Here is an 18,931-nt window from a genome sequence, read left to right as displayed (position 1 = left end):
ATATTGATCTCTTTTATATTGTATTCTCCATAGGTTCAGTTTCAAAAATATTTTATCTGTTAATGATTTTAATCTATAATTTAATGATGATTTTTAATGGATTTAATCCATTCAAAATTTTAGGTTTTGAATACTCTGTATTAAACCTAAATGCTTAATTAAATTTATTATAACCCCTTTAAATATGTTTGAGAGGGACAGGCAGATTACGAGCTTTTAATACATTTTAATATGTATATTTTGAATGAATTTTATTTCCCATACAATCATAATTTAATTGAAAAAATATTTATTAGACAGAGATAAAATACATCGGCACAATTATACAAACTTGCGTTATTTCAGGTTACATCGAAGGCCGCGAATATGTATATAGATACGAAGGTCAGATTTATACTGGATACCCACGGATAAAGCCTCAGTACAGCGGTTACGCTTTCCGGGCTAATGTGATCGTTCAACCCCATGGCGAGTATGCTATCCTCAAAGTAAGTTTCCCTTTTAGTATGTTTAGATGAATTTAAACATTAGATAACACAATTTTTCGTGTGTAATTCGAGAAGCGTAATAATGAAATTAATAAACGCATATTTTTTTTTATTAACGATGCTTGTATAAACCCATCAATGCATTGTACTTAAGTATTTCACAAATGTCTTTAAAATATTGTAATAATAAACAAAATGTTCAAGGTTACGTGTGCATTTAATTTAACAAAAGGTTATTAATTTTAATTTATAACGTACCTTTAAAGGAAAGTTATTTTATAATATTTCGATTATTATTTCTGAAAACTTTGGTGTGTATTCTCATTGGAACATTTTATGTATAACTTATTAAATTAAATAACAGTTAGCCAAGAACATGTGAATAATAAATATGCAAACTTCCAGTTTTCTAAAGATATCACCTTCACTCTACTCTTAGTTTTATTGCTATGTTTAGTTCTGTCTGTCAAGTTATAACAACAGACAATTAAAATAAAAAATATATCAAACGAATCTTTTCCAGAAAAGAGCATTAAATGAAATATTAGATACGTATTACCTTTAAACATTAGATAAACATTACCGTTCTAATCGCTACACAAAATATAACGTAATAAAATACCAACTGTTGGTAATGTGTTTATTTTTTTATACTGCTCAATTTTCATGACTAAAAACATAAACGTTTGCAGGCATTAATTCTCAATTAACGTTTATGGCTAATATTTCGGTACATAAAGTGTGTCTTCCAATATGAAAGATTTCTTCTAAAACACCAATTTTCTCTCATCATTAATTCTTTAATTAATGCTTGCAATAAACATTTAATTGAAAATACCTAACTTCATTAGCAAGGAAAATTTAGATTACTTCGCTTAGCTTTTCTCAGTTTGTTGTTGATTAGAAAATTATCAGAAGTTTAATAAAGTCTTTCATAACTGCTGATTCCTTCGAAGAATTTTAATGGAAAATTCACTGCATAAAAGAAATCTTACAATTTTTTCTAACTTACCAGCACCTGTTAGAAATCCCATTACAAAAAATCTATATTTGTTTCGAATTATAAGGAAATTTTTTTATAGAATATCGGAATATTTTCAGTGTGTTTCGATCCTGTGAGTAATACGTACATGTGTATACTAGAATAAACACGAATTATTTCTTATATCCGAACAACGTTTAATGTAACGAAGTATCGTTGTCATTAGACTCAGATCATAAAAATAGTATTTAATAAGTATTTAATTTAATGAAATGTAATTGTAAAGATTTCTGAAGTGTAAAGGTTCCAATTTAGATAAATTCTTAAAGATCTTCCTTTAACTATAAAAGATTATTTAACGACTGTCTCATTTTCCTATTTATTGACAACAAGCAACAAATAAAAGAGCTAGTAAATATTCTTATGGAAGTATTGTTACATTGTATAGTTTATAAAATTAAATATTTTTAATTAAAGTTGCATTTTTCAGAATTATATACCATTAATAATTAACTGAATCATGTTTATTAACGAAATTTTGTAGAAAAGCTTAGAGAAGATGGACACATATGAGCATTATTGCTATTATTTCAGGGTGCTATTAGTCTATTATTGCTATTAGTCTTAAATTGAAAGTCTTTCATTGCAGTTTTTTAAATCAAAATTGGAATAATTCGAAATAGTACTAAAATAAAAGCAACTGAGACTTGAGAATAATAAAAGATAGTCATAACAGATAAAAAGATGAAATTAAATTACAGGATTTCTAACCACTACAAGTATACAAGTATTAAAAAGACATCTGCGAACAAAATTATTTTTCTCAAGCGCTGAAACCAGCCTTAAACGAAAGTTCTTTGTATTCGCACAAAATTAGAAAAACGAATTATCTTATAACTCATATCTGACATCTGTTTTCAGTTACCAAAACTCTCAATAAATCAATATAATAATTTGTTTGTAAAGGTCTCACTTTTTTTGGTAACGTAAACTAGTGAGCTCTAGAAAGACTATGGAGGAAAATCGTCTTGTCTTAAATTGTAAACAGACAAAGTCAGAGGAAGGTCGTAAATGGCCCTTTTATTTTAACACAAAGAAATAAAAATGACCCGAATTGGGTTTACACAAGCCAACACTTCTGGCTTGAGTCAAATGCGTAATGTTAAACGAATTCAAATGTACTAGATTAGCCTAACGGCTCACAGGACGATTTAAACGCGCAGGAAAGGCTCTGGTTTGTAGAAAACTGGCGAGAAAAGCCGAATGGCTAGAAGCACTCCACGCCACAGAATCAAATTGTTAATATTCACGCTAAAACGTGGCCTGGAGTAGTCAGAGCACGCTCTAAAAATAACTTGCGTAATCTTCTCTTAAATAGCGCTTCTCATCCGAATAAACGCTCGCTGTCTTATTTATAGTCTGGCATAAAAAGCAGATGTGAAAAGAGAGTAATAGAAAAATAATTTAATTTAAAACTAACTATTAACTAACTAAATAAATAGATAAATCCTCAATAGTAATATCTTAATAATAATAGATTATCTGTATCCATAAAAGTGTAGTATTTACGTTAAAAAATGTTTCCCTGCTGTTCAATTATAATGTTTTTATTTTCTTCTTATCATGCATAGGTGGATGATGCTCAAAAGGCTCAGTTCAATGGTGAATTTGAAGACGTCGCTGACTATGATCACCAGTACACAGGACTTCCGCCTCATGCGGAGTTCCTCACTAGGCCTTTCAAGGTGTACAGGAAACATGGAATTGTAAGTGTCAAATCAAATATGTAAAATTTTATCTTCTTCACTAAAAAACTTAGTATAGATATATATATATAATTACAAATTTCAATTACCTTAAATACTTTCAAATTAGGTTTACTTTACAAAATTATCTTTATGTGCATGTGTGGGTTTTTGTATATATAGATATACACTCGTACTGAACTTTCGCTAAGACGAACACACACAGTTCCAGATTTTGGTCCTGTGATGAGCTCATATAAATATCAATGTTAGTTTATGGCATTAAAGATATTGGTCATTTTGAGAGATGGTCATCTACGGGGAGTAATGGCTACGGTAGTGTATATATGCAGTGAACCCTGTTGTTGATGTAGATGTAGATGTATAATATCTTCTAGTTTAACATTTGCTTTTATCTATTTATTTATTTATGCTTTCGCGACAAAGTGTTTATGCCCATCAGGAAAAAGGTAGATATTAAAAGATAGCAGCAAGCTTACTGTTATAAGTCACGTAAAAAGTGGCAATGCATATCCTGTTGCTATGAGGTGTAGTAGTCATTTATAACTGCACAATAATTCAATTCAAAGCACTTATTAATAGTCGTCATTCAATATTGAATCGATATCGAAATCTCTCGAAATTTATTGGAAATAGTGAAGAAGCATATCGAATCAAAGCTATTTTCTAACTCAGCACAATAACTTGTGCCGATTGGCGCAAATTGAATAAGCTGCAATCCAACGACCGGCCAATGTACTTGTAGCACTTGTAGATCCAACCTGGGCTCAGTTCCAAGCGAACGGGCTAGCTGCATGGCCGTTCTTTTTCGTGGTTTTCCCCATGTGTAAGGTTTATACGAGTAGGTTTCGTTAGAAAGTCCTCCGCGAAAGCATTCCTCGCTTTATTCAGATAACCGAAGTGTGCTTTGCACTAATAAAATAAATAATAATAGCTGCAACCGAAAAAGCTGAATTTCAGGTACGCGAAATTAAAAATTATATTGTATAAAATGCATGAATAATTGATACATATGTTCAAAACGCCCATTTTTACAAAGCCACATTTTTAATTGCATTCCTAATTTCCTTATATTCAGTACTCATATTGGCTAAGTATTCACATTCCAACAAATCAGAGAAACACAGTACACATACATGAATATATCATATAAAAACTGACTGATCTTAATTTAATGATAAAAGAATTTTTAACAATTGCGATACTAGGTGGCAAGGTTTAAGTAAAGTTCTAATAATGTTTTGTTAGTTCAGATATGTTACAAGTTTAAGTATTTTTGATGAAAATATAAACAGATTTTTAAAAATTCAAATGCAAAATATTAATAAAATATAGTATATTTTGAAGCGAATTCGAGAGCAAAAATATATTACGATTAATAAATGATATTATAATTCAGATTATAAAAAATGATATTTCATTTTCCAATAGATTTTTAATAAATTTCGAAGAGATTTATGGTTTAGTAAGACTTTCAAGTAAAATTATAACTTCGGTGGTGTGAATAACCTTACCACCTAACTAACGGCTTCCACAGAGGTTATTTAACAACTTAACTAGTTAACACAGCTGATGCAATTTAACTATTATCGCAATATACAAATTCAAGTATATGCTTAATGAAACTTAATCAGCCTCCAGGTGGGTTTTACAAAACTTAAAAGAATAACTTAAACTAAAATACGTTTTCTCATACAAAGATGTGAAAAATGTAGTGGACTTCCTTAGCCTAAATCTTAAACCTATAAGGGGACGGTGGACTTTAAAACAGCTAAAAATCAATCAAATTTTTTTTATTCTCGTAATATTCTAAATACGTAACTACATCATATTCAAAAAACCTAGTTCAATTATTCTAATTTTTTTAAAGAAGTTAGAAGCATTTAAAATGTGTATACAGCGTAAACTTTGCTCTTTAAATTTTGGAGAAAATGTAAAAACAATGTATTTCAACAGTTATTTACTGATGTTATAATTTATATATTTGACCAAAAGAAGTGTTTATTTCTTAAAAACAGGCTAGAAATGTCAGAATTGACAACTATTAAAGAATTTAACTTTGGTTATGTAAATCTATAGGCGTAGAACAGGAGGAAGCCAACTCGTTTTCCCTACTCGTTGCAAAAAAACGTGATCACGTCGCTTGAACCAAAGCAAAAAGAGAAGTTTACCTACTTGGAATTAACCAAAAGTTGTAAAAAATATTGTAAAGCATAAAAAATAATGTAAATGTAACAAATGAAGGTAAAATATATGATGAGGGTGAATTTTAAACGTTTCATTGGATATAATGGATAAATTGTTTCTACCTCTAACTTCGAATCACATACCAATTTGCGATATGTTTATTTTTCTCAAATTTAATATTATGATATTAAAAATAGTTAAATGATACGGAAATGTTTTCCACTGTCTATATATTCGTATTTAAAGTTAATTTTCTGTTCCTCATGACCCTGTATTAAAGGTAAGTTTGAAGTAAAACTTTAAATTCGGTTTTCTCAAAACAAACTTTTTCGCAGTTCTTATGTCTTGAAAATGCTCCATGAGTCTCATTCTTATTTTAAAATGAATGATGTTTGGAAGAAACTATCTTGTTATACATTACAGTAGATTTGTATATGCATTTTTGGATATGAGGTTATTAAGAAGTTTAAACTTGTGATAATGTTTAGAAGAAAAGGAATTTTTTCCGAAAACTGGGTTTAAGTTCACAAAAATCCTTTTTAAAAATTTCTGATTCGTCACATTCAATAACGGAGGCACAAAAACTTTTATCAAGTCTTTATAACTAACTTAAAGGAAAAATTAAGAAACAATATTGAAAATTAGCGCGCAAGGAGCATTTCAAATCTTTAATTAAAATAATTAATTATTTGTTTTAAAATTTTTTAATTTAAAAGAAATTGAAATTTTGAACATATAATTTATAAACTGATGTCATATGTGTATGTATAAAGTTTCTAGTTGAAAACATAAAAACTTAAAAACTAATTTTTAAAGTCCACCGTCCCCTTGTACTTACTTGATTCGGATCCGGTGAAAGTAAATTCTTAAATACCTCACCACGCACAGCCTATCGGTAGCTTCTTAAAAACGAACGGGGGAAAACGAATTTTAATAAAATAGCAAATAATACGATGCAAGCTTCAATAGGCTCGGGATTAAAATTAACATCCCAATTTTAAATTATGCTGCTTTTTATTCAGTTTACATAACCTTTCTAATCTGAATGAGGTTTGCATAACTTTACATAAATTTTCTAATCTGAATTTTCAATCTTTCTAATCTGAACTCTTTCTAATCTGATGAATTCCTAATCTTTTCTAATCTGATGAATTTCTAATCTTTTCTAATCTAATATGACGAAAATACGATTGAATTAAAAATAACTAGTAGTAAAGCTTAGGAATTATTTTCACAAAAATAAAATGAAACTCTTTAAAGACGTTTCCTGTAGTTCCGAAATAGTGATCTGATGGGCAAATAAGCATCTCAAAGAGGTGATGTTTCATACCGATGTTTATTCATGCTCGTTTATGAAAAATTAGCTATTCTTAGAGGTGGTCAGCTTAGGGATGTAGTTCTCAAAATAGTACTAGTTACATTTTACCACTTATTTATTTAATCATTTTTTCAAATTATAAATTTCATTATTAAGGAATTTTTTTAATATATTAATTTTATAATACAATTATTTAAGATAATGTAAATAAGTTTTTTTATTGTTAATGACAGAAACTTAGAATTAATATTATAGTCTTTCTATTTTCTTAAAAATGGAACTCGTTAGTTATGTTAAACATTACCACAAGTTAAAATTAATTCAAAAATGTTAAAAAAAGAATAATTTGCTACGTTAGAAGAGAGAAATACTTAATACTTTTTAAATGAATTAATAATTTGCCGATGAGTAGCAAGTATTCCTAAATCAGACGACGTTACTCTATGAAGAAACGAAATAAACTTTTTTTTTCTAGAAGTGTACAATATATATGCGTATATACTCCTTTGTTCACGGTTTAAAGTTCTGTTTCCAGTACCTAAAACAGAACTATACATTCATATTGCACTTCAGTAGATGAGATTTATTATCAAAGAAAATCTGATAATGTTTATCTACAAAATAAAGAGTATAGAAATTTATAACTTTGTTTGAAAAGTTTAATATTTGAAGTGTCAAAGCCTAATTAAAAAAAAAATCTTCTTCCACCGTAGGTTACTAATTTCGAAGTATCAAGAGATGAACCCGCCTTTTCTGTCAACTTGAAAAGAGGTCTCGCCGCACTCTTCAACCTCAACTTCGACCATGCTGAATCCGAACCATCCACAGAGGATAATGATATTCAGAAACCAGATCCGGACGCACATTACTACAAGGTTTATGAGGTAAGATGCAATTCTAAACAATTTCTCCAAGGACATATTTCTATAGATATAACTTAAAATATTAACTTTTCTAATAAGATCCCATTACGGATCGAAGAATTCGCTGTTGTACTTACCCGCCAGCAGCTGATCGGCAAAATTTCCAAACACTGGTAGTTTGACTTCGTTCCGATTCCAGGCGAACTGGCTAGCTACATGGGCATTTTTGAAGTCCGTTTTCCTTGAACCGTCTTTCACGAAGGCATCTTTTGCAGGTTAATGGGCTGGCTGCATGCACACTTCCGCAGGTTTCCCTATATGTAACATGATATGATCCAACTTCCCTTAGAAAGTCCTCCATGAAACCATCTCTTGCCTTAGGCAGATAGCCCTATTTTGCTTTGCAATAATCAAATAAACCAAAATAAACCACTCTTCTCCTTACACTCAAAATACACTTTGAAAGCAATGCTTATAACTATGAGCATAATAAAATTTAAGTAATTTTGTATTATGAAATGCTATTTTACATACTTATTTGACTAATTTTATTTATTTATTTATTTTTAGAATGGCGTTCTGGGCGAATGCGAGACAGCATACGTGATTGAGCACCACCCCTACTACCGAACTCCACACAACAACATCGTTCTAAATGTCACCAAAGTTCGAAACTACCACAAATGCAACTCAAGACCAAACCAAGTTTACTCAGTCTTCCATGGACATGAATGCGGGCATGCTGAACATGAGAAATCGGTACGTTGATACTACATATTCTATCGCTCTTGTGTTTGACAACAATGAAGCAAATGTTCCTAAGCTTTATGCTATAATTATACTAATAATAACAATAAATGCATGAACATATATGGTGTTTATAAAATTCTAGACACTGAAATTTAGAGGCAAAAAGCACGAAACCTTTACTGTTCTGTTGATGGAATTCGAGCCACAACGGACTTTCCATTTTTTGGCCGTAAGTCGTTAACAATTTACACCACAAAATCACGCATGAGGAAATGCGATAATTCCTTATATTATTCCACTTCACCTGAACCTCTCAAAGGACGACTAGGGCGATGCACAAAATCCAAACGGCTAATTCTAGGTGGTGAAATCTTTATCGTCTCCTAAATTTTAATTTGAAAACAGGTTACAGAAACAAATTACGGAAACAGAGATTGTTACGTTTTCAGAGTAGGAATCTTAAAAAAAAAAAAACAACAATACCAAGCCGGGATTTGAAGGACGAAACTTCTAATTACTAGCTGAATATGCTAATTACTTATACAATGGAAGCCCGCACGAGGGGTGGATGAAAAAATTCCTTAGAGAATCAACTGGTGTTTAAACTTCAAATATGCTTTATTAGAGCAATGATAGAAAATAATTTTGTGGAATTAAAAAAAAAAAACTAAACTTGAAGTGTATAAAAATTAAGACTTAATGAAAGGATGTAAAGTATGCTTTAAAAGTATACTTGTCTTAAATGGAAATTTCTACATCTAGAGAAAAATAAATGATAATTAACCTATAAGGCATTTTTCCCACTTTCCTAGCGTGCCTTCGTGGTGTAGTGATTCTCCACGCTGGGCCGGTATTCCAGAGGTCCATGGTTCGATTCCCGGGGAAGGCGGTTGCTATTTTTCATCTTGCCCGCTAACAAAAATATATACCTTATGTCTCTACAAACATAAAACAGGGAGAAAATCCACACAAAGGCATCCTCCGGACAGATAGCCCTTGAGTGCTTTGTCTTAATTAAGTAAACCAAACCATTAGACAGCTAAACTTACACAGTATTTTCGGAGTGGACTACTATATAAACATTCCGTTAATTAATAAGCAGTAAATATTTTCAACTTTGGGTTTTTAATGAAAATGTAATGAGCCTCCTAGCTGGTATAGTGTTAGTGTCTGCCGTAGTGATCTGCTCGGTTCGAATCCCGGAAAAGGCATGGTTGTAACTGTCCGTCCCTTCATAGCAGGCAATGCTGGCCACCTTTTAGGGGCTTCCGTAATCAAAATGGCCAATACTTTCGACCCTTGTAGTGGCGCAAGGCTAATGGTTATTAAATAAAGCTCCTGGCCATTTAAAAAAAGGGGGAATCTAATGCTAATACCTATAATTCTTATTCTATATTATGCACAGCAAATTTTACTATAAATTTTAATATGGATTATTTTGGAAGTGTTTTAACAATGGCGTATAGCAAGAGAATTTGAAAACATATTCTAAAAAATGAAAGAACCAAATAAAAAAATGTGCATAATTCATTCTATTAAAAATTAATATATTTAGTTAAAAGGACACACGCATATATAAATTGAAATAAACGACTTTTGCATTCATGATTGATAAATTCTTATGCCATTTCATCATCTTTAATTCAATATATTGGAACAAATTACTTTATTGTTAGGAATGATCACATTTTGCAGCAATGACCAAAATTAGAATGTTGAATTACATCCATAAAATATTAAAATATAGTGAGATAAGAAACATCCCTGTGCCTATGATGAATAATTTTAATGGATATTTTTTATTTCAGCACACTCTTCATGGTAACGCTCATTATCACTACGATATTCGTGGCTACCGTCACCATTACGTTATTGAGAAGGTTCGAACTGAAGGAGAAGCTGCTTACACTCCGTATCCTCTTGAGGGACAGACTGTTGCCACTTTCATCAAGTGAGTATTTCGGTTTTATCTAGGGATATTAAAGAACAATAGTATTGCTTTCAAGTCAAAATGTACTTGAATGTTGCACATAATGCACAATATTCAGTATTAGCACAATATTAGTACAACGTTAGTTGTTCTTAATGAACAATATTTGCTTATATTCTTTCCCAGATAAAAAGGAAACTCAAATTTTAGAAAATTTATGATTTTGTTTTCAGCCGAACTTTGGAACTCGTCGCCGAACGTGAGGTGACAAATCCTCTTGAATTTAGTGATGATGTTGTAAGGTACGACTCTCTTGTCTACGACTTCGACTTCCAACGAGATTTTTCAGACCCTGTAGATCTCAAGAAGCCTCACTACATCTACCATATTACTGGAAGGAAGGTGCCTATTAGCGAGGTAATTTTCATGTACTTTCTATCCACTAGTAAAAGTAATTTACGTTTAATAGTTTTCATTATTATTAAAGTGAAAGAAGTAAATAAATTCAATATATTTAAACTGAAAGCTGCGGAACTCTGGGAAGAACTACAGAAATAACAGTTTAAAAAAATTAATGATTATTCTCACTCCTGTAATTAATTAAGCTTGATATATAATGAAGTTCATGAAATTTTTACAAACTTTGCAACCTTTTTCCTAAATGTTGCTAAAAAGTTATAGCATTTACAGAAATTAAAACGAATTCGTGGAAATAAGTATATATGTAAACTACACTCACTACCTTAGAGAGTTATATATCTAATCAAATTCGTTAACGAAATCTAATCAACGAAACCTCATTCAACGAAAATAATAGTCTCATTCAACCAAATAATTCAACTAACTCTAATCAAATTCTTTAAACTTATTATGATGTTGACGAAATGAGTCATAATATTTTATTCATTTTGAACGAAGTTTAAATCTTGCAGAGGAGTTAAAAACCCCCAAAAGTTTGAGGAAAAGCTATTTAAAATTTAAATAAATATGATAAATAATTTTAATTCGACGATGAATGTAAATAATTTAGGAAAATAATTTTTTGTTTTGTAGATCCGTAATCAAGTGGAGGAGTTGGTTCAAGTGTACAATGATGAAACATATCAAGAGAAAATTAAAGAGAAGAATTTCCCTGCTAAATTCGTTGAACTTCTCAGGTCTGTTGCTACTCTTGGTTATGATGAAATAGACGACCTCTACAAGGAATACGCTGATATTCCCAAGAATGGTGCTACTCCAGAACAGAAAAGATATAGGTGAGTTTTGGGAAATTTCCTTTCTGTCTAGATTATTTAAAATATTCAAGTTAGTGAGTTATGATTTATAACTTAGTTCTGATCAAATCAGTGAGTTATATTACTAATTTTTAAGTTAGTGAGCTAGATTAATTGAAGATATCCTTCAAAGTACTGAGTTAATAAGCATATTGATAAGGAAATAAAAAGCAATATGTAAATCAAAGAGTAAATAAAATTAGAACGTTATTTAATTGTGTAAAATAAATCAATGTGCATATTATAAGTATTAACATTCTCTAAAAGAATTTCGTTAGTGTTAGTCGAACTTGTTATCGATTTTTCTGAAGCTGTGGTCATCAGCTTTCCATAGAAGCATCAGCTTTCCAAGAACCGTCATGCAGCCTTGCATAAAGCTGTAGGAATTTCTTACCTTCTTTTCAAAGATATTAGATAAGGGTCAGTTCCATCTAGGTTTGCGAAAGCGATCAGATATTATTAAAAGTCGTTATACTGTATAGTCCTTGAAATAATTCAAATACTACTGCACAAATTCGAAATTTCTGATAGTTAAACATCATCGGTTACAGTTCAAGCGAATAGATCATTCTTCATAAGAAAATTTTGATTTTACGTTATAGGCTTAGAATTAGTTATTACAGTTTCGATTGCTTATACACTTTACAATATTCGCTGTATTTTTGTTAAGTTTTAACACTTGCAACATTGTATTTTCCTGGGATTTTCTGAAGACTCTGACTCTTCAGTTCTAAAGATAACAGGATTCGTCTCTGATTAGAGATAAAATGGATTCAAATTTTACGCTAAAAAAATGACAAAATAGCAGTATCCTCTCATGGAACTTAGTTAATTTTAAAACACGTTTAATGCCTTCTGTATTAAGAGTAATACACCATAAAGTATCACCACGTTATATTTACTATTTACACAACAAAATTATATTATAGATTTGGAATTATTAACTGCGAGAAAATTCTGTCCTGAGTCATTTAGCACTAATGTAAAATGAATTCTTAATTACTTCAATTTTTATCATGCAATCCCAACTCTAGAGTAAATCAGCGACTAGAAATCTTACTGCATAATAGCAGTGTTCTTTTAGGTTAAATTTTCGTGACAGACATAGTTTCGTATTTTGCCATTCGACTTCAGAGGTTGTTTATAATATCTATGTCTTTAAGTCGGCTTAGATTAAAAAAATATAATAAGTGTCACATTCAAGGAATATTTTCCTTAATGGATCTAAATTTTAAAAGTATAAAGAATGTTATATTTTGAACGTAATTTAAAAAATAGAATGAATATTATTCCAGAAACCTTTTCGTCGATACTCTAGTCAACCTGGGAACTAATCCAGCCGTTCTTTATGGAAAAGATTTGGTGGAAAGCAAACGTTTCAGACCTCAGGAATCTCTGTATTACCTCCAGCAGCTTCCCTTCCACGTCAAGGAAGTGAGCGAAGTTTTGCTCGACAAAGTTCAGGTAAGATATTTAAAATTAATTAATTTTTAACTATTTTCTTAAGTACTATAATTAGTGAAGTTAACAAGATACAAGACTAAAGCTTGTTTAAATTATTTTCCTAACTTATAAATATTTATACTCAAGAAATCACAAATAAAATATATTTGGTCATACTTTCTATAACTTAAATTTCTTCAATATTATTCATATTAATTAGTATTACTTCTGGCTAATAACTCACTTATCAGACAGCTGTACAAATCCCTTGTTAAGTGATCATTACTTATAATTTTATTTAATAACAGAGTAACATCTCCTTTGAGACTTCCAATTAAATTTTTAGACATTCCGATTAAATTTTTTTTAGACAGGGGAGAGGGATAACATTAGTTTTTTTCAAAGTTTTTACTGAAATGAGAACTACTTTTTTTTACGTTACACGGATTAAATCGTTTTTCAGTAGTAGTCTTATTCTTTAGAACAGACAATACACATAATAAATAATAAATGTAATAAAATGCTGTTTTGAATATTACTTTAAAGAAGACTATCTAATAAAAATTGAAGAAAGGATCTATTTTATTTGAATAATGTTTTCATACATTATAAAAGCACTAACATACTTTGGTTATAACAGCAAGTCTTAGCATTAAGACCTCACTTTCTATAACCGACTAGATAAATATTTGTAACTCGCGAACGACACTAAAGCTAAATTACAATATAAAGCTCCAATCACGCTATCATGTACTAGAATTCTATTTGCAATTACTATTCATGCAAGTTATTTCTAAGGAACTTGAGGACATAATATATTATTATTCTCTATTTCTGAAATATAACCTCGAATTTCTCTTACAGGAACTCTGCGAAAATGAAAATGTCAAGAAGCACTTCCCTCTTCACGCGGCTTGCGTATTCTCACTGTCTAATATCGTATTCGATCACTGTGTCGCTCACAAGCACCCAGAAGGTCATATGCCAAAGGACAAGACAGATTGCCCTCATGAAGCAGCTGTCAAATATTTCCATGTAAGTATCAAGAATGGAGATCACTAATTCGATATTTAAGAAATAACATTTTAAAATTATTTTTATACGAAGAATAATAATTCTTAAATACTTTAGGCTATACATCTGATTTTGCAGAGATAGTTTTAGAAGGAACAGAATTAAATACTTAGTATTAGAAAATGTAAAATGATTGTTTCCTTTTAATTTAATTCATTATTTATTAAAATATTATTTAGTAGCAAAGCACCGAATTATTAACAGTTACTTAATTCTTCTAACTTGCACAATTTCGTAAGGTACCATTAATAGCAAAACATAAAGTGTGACATCGTTTTGCTATATAATTAATTACATTTGTCAGTTACTTCAATTCAGTAAACGCGTATACTGAAAAAGAGTATTATTTCATGAAAAGAAAGCGTAATATTTACGTAAGACGTAAGTGTATTACTTACGTAGAAAGTAAGCGTATAATTAACGCATTATAAATTTAGTTAATAATGGTTCAGTGTAGTAAATTCCAAAACGTTTACTGTACCATATTTAACTACTATAACAGATATGTGAATCAATTTAATAAGTGAAAATTTTTGAATAAAATGCGAAGCTTAGAAATATAGACATAAAGTTTAAATAATGTAGTAATATATTTAGAACAACTCACTCTTTACTGAGCCGTAAAGATGATACGCTCTTTAAAATGTTTTCAGTGTTACCAAAATCGGTGTAAATATGTACTGCTGAAGTACTCATTGTTCTGCGAGACATAATTAATCATTACAAAATTTATACAATTAGTAAAGTAATAATATATAGCTAGCATATGAAATATGATAGAAGGCCAATGAATGGTAATATTTCATATATCCGTAATAAAGCTATTGTGTTGAGCTACTGTGTATACTAACAAGAACCAGAAGACTTATTTAAGATATGAATTTGGTGCTACTGTAATTAAAAAATTATTTGACTTATTTATTTTACTTCTACATAAACTAAGTAAATATATTTCCATACTTCGAATAAGAATGTACGATTATGATTCGAGTAAGAATAAGTATTTTTATAATGAGTATCCGGTGAAATAGAGAATATTTTTAAATAAATTAAAAAGGTTATTTAAATAATTTAATTCAGTTGCAGAACACTTTCAGTATGTCATGGTACGTATGTGGAAATATCTTATATTGGAAACTCTTTTCAGATCTTCTGTATTCATCCTTTATAGTAAACCATCTTATAGTTCGATTGCAAGAATTATATTTAGATGCAATTCCTGTCACTGATATGGAATTTTAAAACCTCGTCAGACACTTATTTTACTTACCAGAAATTACTTTTCCCTGAGCTTCTTGACGAATAATATGAAAAGCTAATAGGAATCTCTTAATAGGAAAATATTATAATCGAATTTGGAGAAAATAATAGTAATCAATTATATTACAGCTCCACCTTATTTGCATTAGTATTTTCAGTATTTTATACAACTCCATTTCATTCAAAACTACTATTGCATAATTTTAAGCAGGAAAAAAAACGTATATTTCAATGTTACTTATAAAATTTTTTATCCAAAACATAAATTAAAAGATAACCAAACATTTAATTTTTTCTGAAATATTGCGTACAATTTTTATGTACCATTTTATGTTAAGAATTTTACTAATTTAAAGATCTTTTTCCAAGAAATAAAATGAAGGATATCAAAAGGTTTTTAATGCAAAAAAATGAATGTATTGACCCTTGCTAAGTAACTGATACCGAATTCCATAACATTATTTCTTTTTAACTTACAGTACATTGCCAGAAACTATGAGCAAGCAGAAGATGAGAAACTGCGAAGTGTTTACGTAAAGGCTGCAGGAAACATTGGAGTAAAAGAGATTGTACCGTACCTCAGACCTTACATCGAAGGCAGCGGACACCGCCATGTTTTCTACAGAGCAAATGCCATCTGGGCTCTCAGAAATGTTGGACACAGATATCCGGAAAAAGTAACCATTCCTTGAAGACATTTCCTCTTATTTAAAAATGTTAAATGTTCTATAAAGTTAATAACTTAATACAATGTAAATCAAGTATCCTTATGTCAGGGATATAATAAATATAATGACCCTAAGATATGCCCATTTACTCTAATGTTTTATAATAATTACATATGAAGTTTTGCATAAATATAACTGACAGAAGATCACGTGTTATAATTATCGTCATTGCCCCCGTCAGGTATTTATCTCTTTTGGAGAATATTCTTTATGGTTGTATCACAAGTCAGGCCATAATGGGACTCTTTCAATAACTGACAAGAGTAGGGATCACTATCACCTGCTGCAGGCCAGTATACCGACCAAGAATCAAAATATCTTCATTGTATTATATGTCACCTTTTTTTGCAACATGTTGACACAACTAGATTTTAAAGTGCCCTGAAAGGATTTAAACTTTTATGTTTCATAAATTTAAGTATTAAAAATTATGAAAACATTTCACAAGCTTGTTAAATATTCATTTCCAAATGCTATTGTACATGAATAGCTTTAGATAGAAAAGTATGGAACGTATTAAAAGCATCTATGGAAAAAGTTTCAAAATTGCTGAAATAGATAAGAAAAAATGGATTAATAACAACCAAAAGCTTTCAAAGATCGTGTATAAGCTTATTTTAGTTATATTTTCAATTGGAATTAAATATGACAGGTCATTATTAAATCAAAATAAAGTAAAGTAATTCTGTAGCTTTTCCAATGGCAGGGGCAAGGAAATCACGGAGAAATGTCAAGAAATAACTTGAAGGAAATTATATGATATGGTCAGCACTGCGCAGAGAAAAACGTTATTCTATGTACGCTATTCTCGTATTGAATAAAAGCCGCCAGACACCTGAAGACTTCATTAAAGATTACTAAAGACGGAGTAATTCATGAAGTCAAAGTCCGCTAGAGTGTGATCAAATGCCAAAACGAATCAGTGCCTTCCTAGATATCAGATCCCTAGATCCTAAGCGAATCAGATAATTCGGTGGCATAGAATAAGGTGAAACAGTCAAAAACTTTAAAAACAAACTGACTTGATTATTTTATTTCTTGAAGTCTGACAAGATGCAATTAAATAATTATGATAATAATCCGTAGCTTCTTTTCAACAGGTTAGAGAACTTTTGGTGCCTCTGCTTTTCAATCAAACCGAGAACTACCAACTGAGACTGGACGCTTTCATTTTGCTGATGCACTTCCGTCCTCAGTTATATGAAGTCGAAGGTCTGGCACGCGCCTTGAAACATGATACCGATGATCAAGTTAGAGCCTACATCTACCATTACTTCAAACACGTGGCCAATTCTACGCATCCTTGCGACAGGAAAGCGTAAGTAGAAATATTCGTTATCAGAAAATACGCAATTTCATATTCCCATGATTTCATACTACCAATTTCATAATACAATTTCGATAGCATAATCGTACAGCCCAAATAAGAAATGAAGTGATATATATTTCAGAACATTTTCTGTATCTAGCAGCTTTATTAAGACTCTGTAAGTTGTTTGCTAAGTTTTACAAAACTTTGTGACTTATTTATCACTGAAAGTGAATTTATAATAGTTAGCAATACTTTTAAGATCTGGCTTCAGCCATTACGTTTCTGATGATAATGCAAGCAGTTGATATGAACTTTTAAGGTATGAACTTTTAAGGCAGAGACATAAAAAGTCACAAACTGAAATTTATGTTCAGCTAACTTCATTTTATAAATGATTAATATAAGTTAAAGAAATGTATAAATCTGGAAGGGTATTAAAGCGCAAATAAAATATAATTCCTACAGAAAAATAATTGTTTGGAAAACTCCGCCTAGACCTTTTTCTTGTCTCAGTTTATTGAAAGTGTAATTCTGTTTATTCTGATACTCACACTTATTCCTCAAACTAAGCCATGATTCGTGGAAAAATTGCCATAACTTAATCATTAATTCAAAATAACAATTCAGTAATATATTTTTCCATTCACTTCATTTAACTGCCAGTTTTCATATTTTGAAGGGAATGGATAATTTATAGGTATTGAAACAGTAGAAAATGTAAATTGAGGAATTTAAATGTGAGAAAATGGCTCATTAAAAGCTTACAACACTGTTGTTAAACACATAGCTAGAAACTTTTAAATTTTTGTAAAATAATTTTATTGCTGTAATAGAAGTTTCGTGAGGCGTAGAACTGCATTCTTGCTTCCAGTAAAACTTTCCTTTCATAATTCAATTTAGCTCGCAATTTATCTCACTATTAAATGCAAATTACGGCATTTTTCTGCATGTAGACAACAAATTATGCAATTCTATGAATAAATTTTTATTGCATATTAAATTAAGATAAATTATTCAAAAATTTTTTAATTCTTTTTTTCAGTTCTAAGGATGCACATTATGCTCTCAGAATTTTGGAAGAAGTCCACCACGAATTCGAACACTATGATTATACCTATTCCTCAGTACACTATGTTGGCGGATATGACCGTAAGTATATATTTTTTATAAAATGCAATCTGCAGTTAAATTCAATCACAGGGTTTTGAGCGTAATTCTAAGAGATAGATTACTTAACATTTTAATAATTTACCTTTTTACTAATTTGAGTGTCCAAATACGCAGTGATTTTGAAATAGATATATTGTCTTCTTGTCTGTTATATACTGTTATATATAGTATACTTAACATGATCAACATACCAATTCCCAGGACAAGACAATAGATCGGAAGTTGATTGACTTTTATAATGTAAAACACTAGTTTCTAAGAAAAATAAAATTCGCTAATTCGACGTACTATTAACTAATGCAAATATTTTACAGTTTTAAATATTAATAATTATAACATGATGTAAGCTTTTGTGTAATATGTGATGCTGAAAATATAATCTTTCA

At 30.2% G+C, this 18,931-nt stretch overlaps 1 protein-coding gene across 1 annotated transcript in view; it reads left to right on the top strand.

Annotated features, from left to right (window-relative positions):
- The window catches only part of cv-d (vitellogenin-like lipoprotein), a 38,861-nt gene that overhangs the window by 4,187 nt on the left and 15,743 nt on the right, over window positions 1-18,931 (top strand). Inside the window, exons 3-14 of the mRNA XM_035352168.2 lie at window positions 346-488; window positions 3,102-3,236; window positions 7,455-7,625; window positions 8,175-8,363; window positions 10,163-10,305; window positions 10,518-10,701; window positions 11,338-11,540; window positions 12,854-13,022; window positions 13,866-14,036; window positions 15,815-16,012; window positions 17,164-17,381; window positions 18,418-18,524. Of these exons, the coding sequence (XP_035208059.1) occupies window positions 346-488; window positions 3,102-3,236; window positions 7,455-7,625; window positions 8,175-8,363; window positions 10,163-10,305; window positions 10,518-10,701; window positions 11,338-11,540; window positions 12,854-13,022; window positions 13,866-14,036; window positions 15,815-16,012; window positions 17,164-17,381; window positions 18,418-18,524 (2,031 nt within the window). The remainder of the gene's footprint in view (window positions 1-345; window positions 489-3,101; window positions 3,237-7,454; window positions 7,626-8,174; window positions 8,364-10,162; window positions 10,306-10,517; window positions 10,702-11,337; window positions 11,541-12,853; window positions 13,023-13,865; window positions 14,037-15,814; window positions 16,013-17,163; window positions 17,382-18,417; window positions 18,525-18,931) is intronic.

Source organism: Stegodyphus dumicola, chromosome 9 (genome assembly GCF_044657685.1).
Source record: "Stegodyphus dumicola isolate Sdum_Otavi_A_Nest chromosome 9, ASM4465768v1".
Taxonomy (NCBI): Eukaryota; Metazoa; Arthropoda; class Arachnida; order Araneae; family Eresidae; genus Stegodyphus; species Stegodyphus dumicola.
This window is presented reverse-complemented; position numbering and strand designations above follow the sequence as displayed.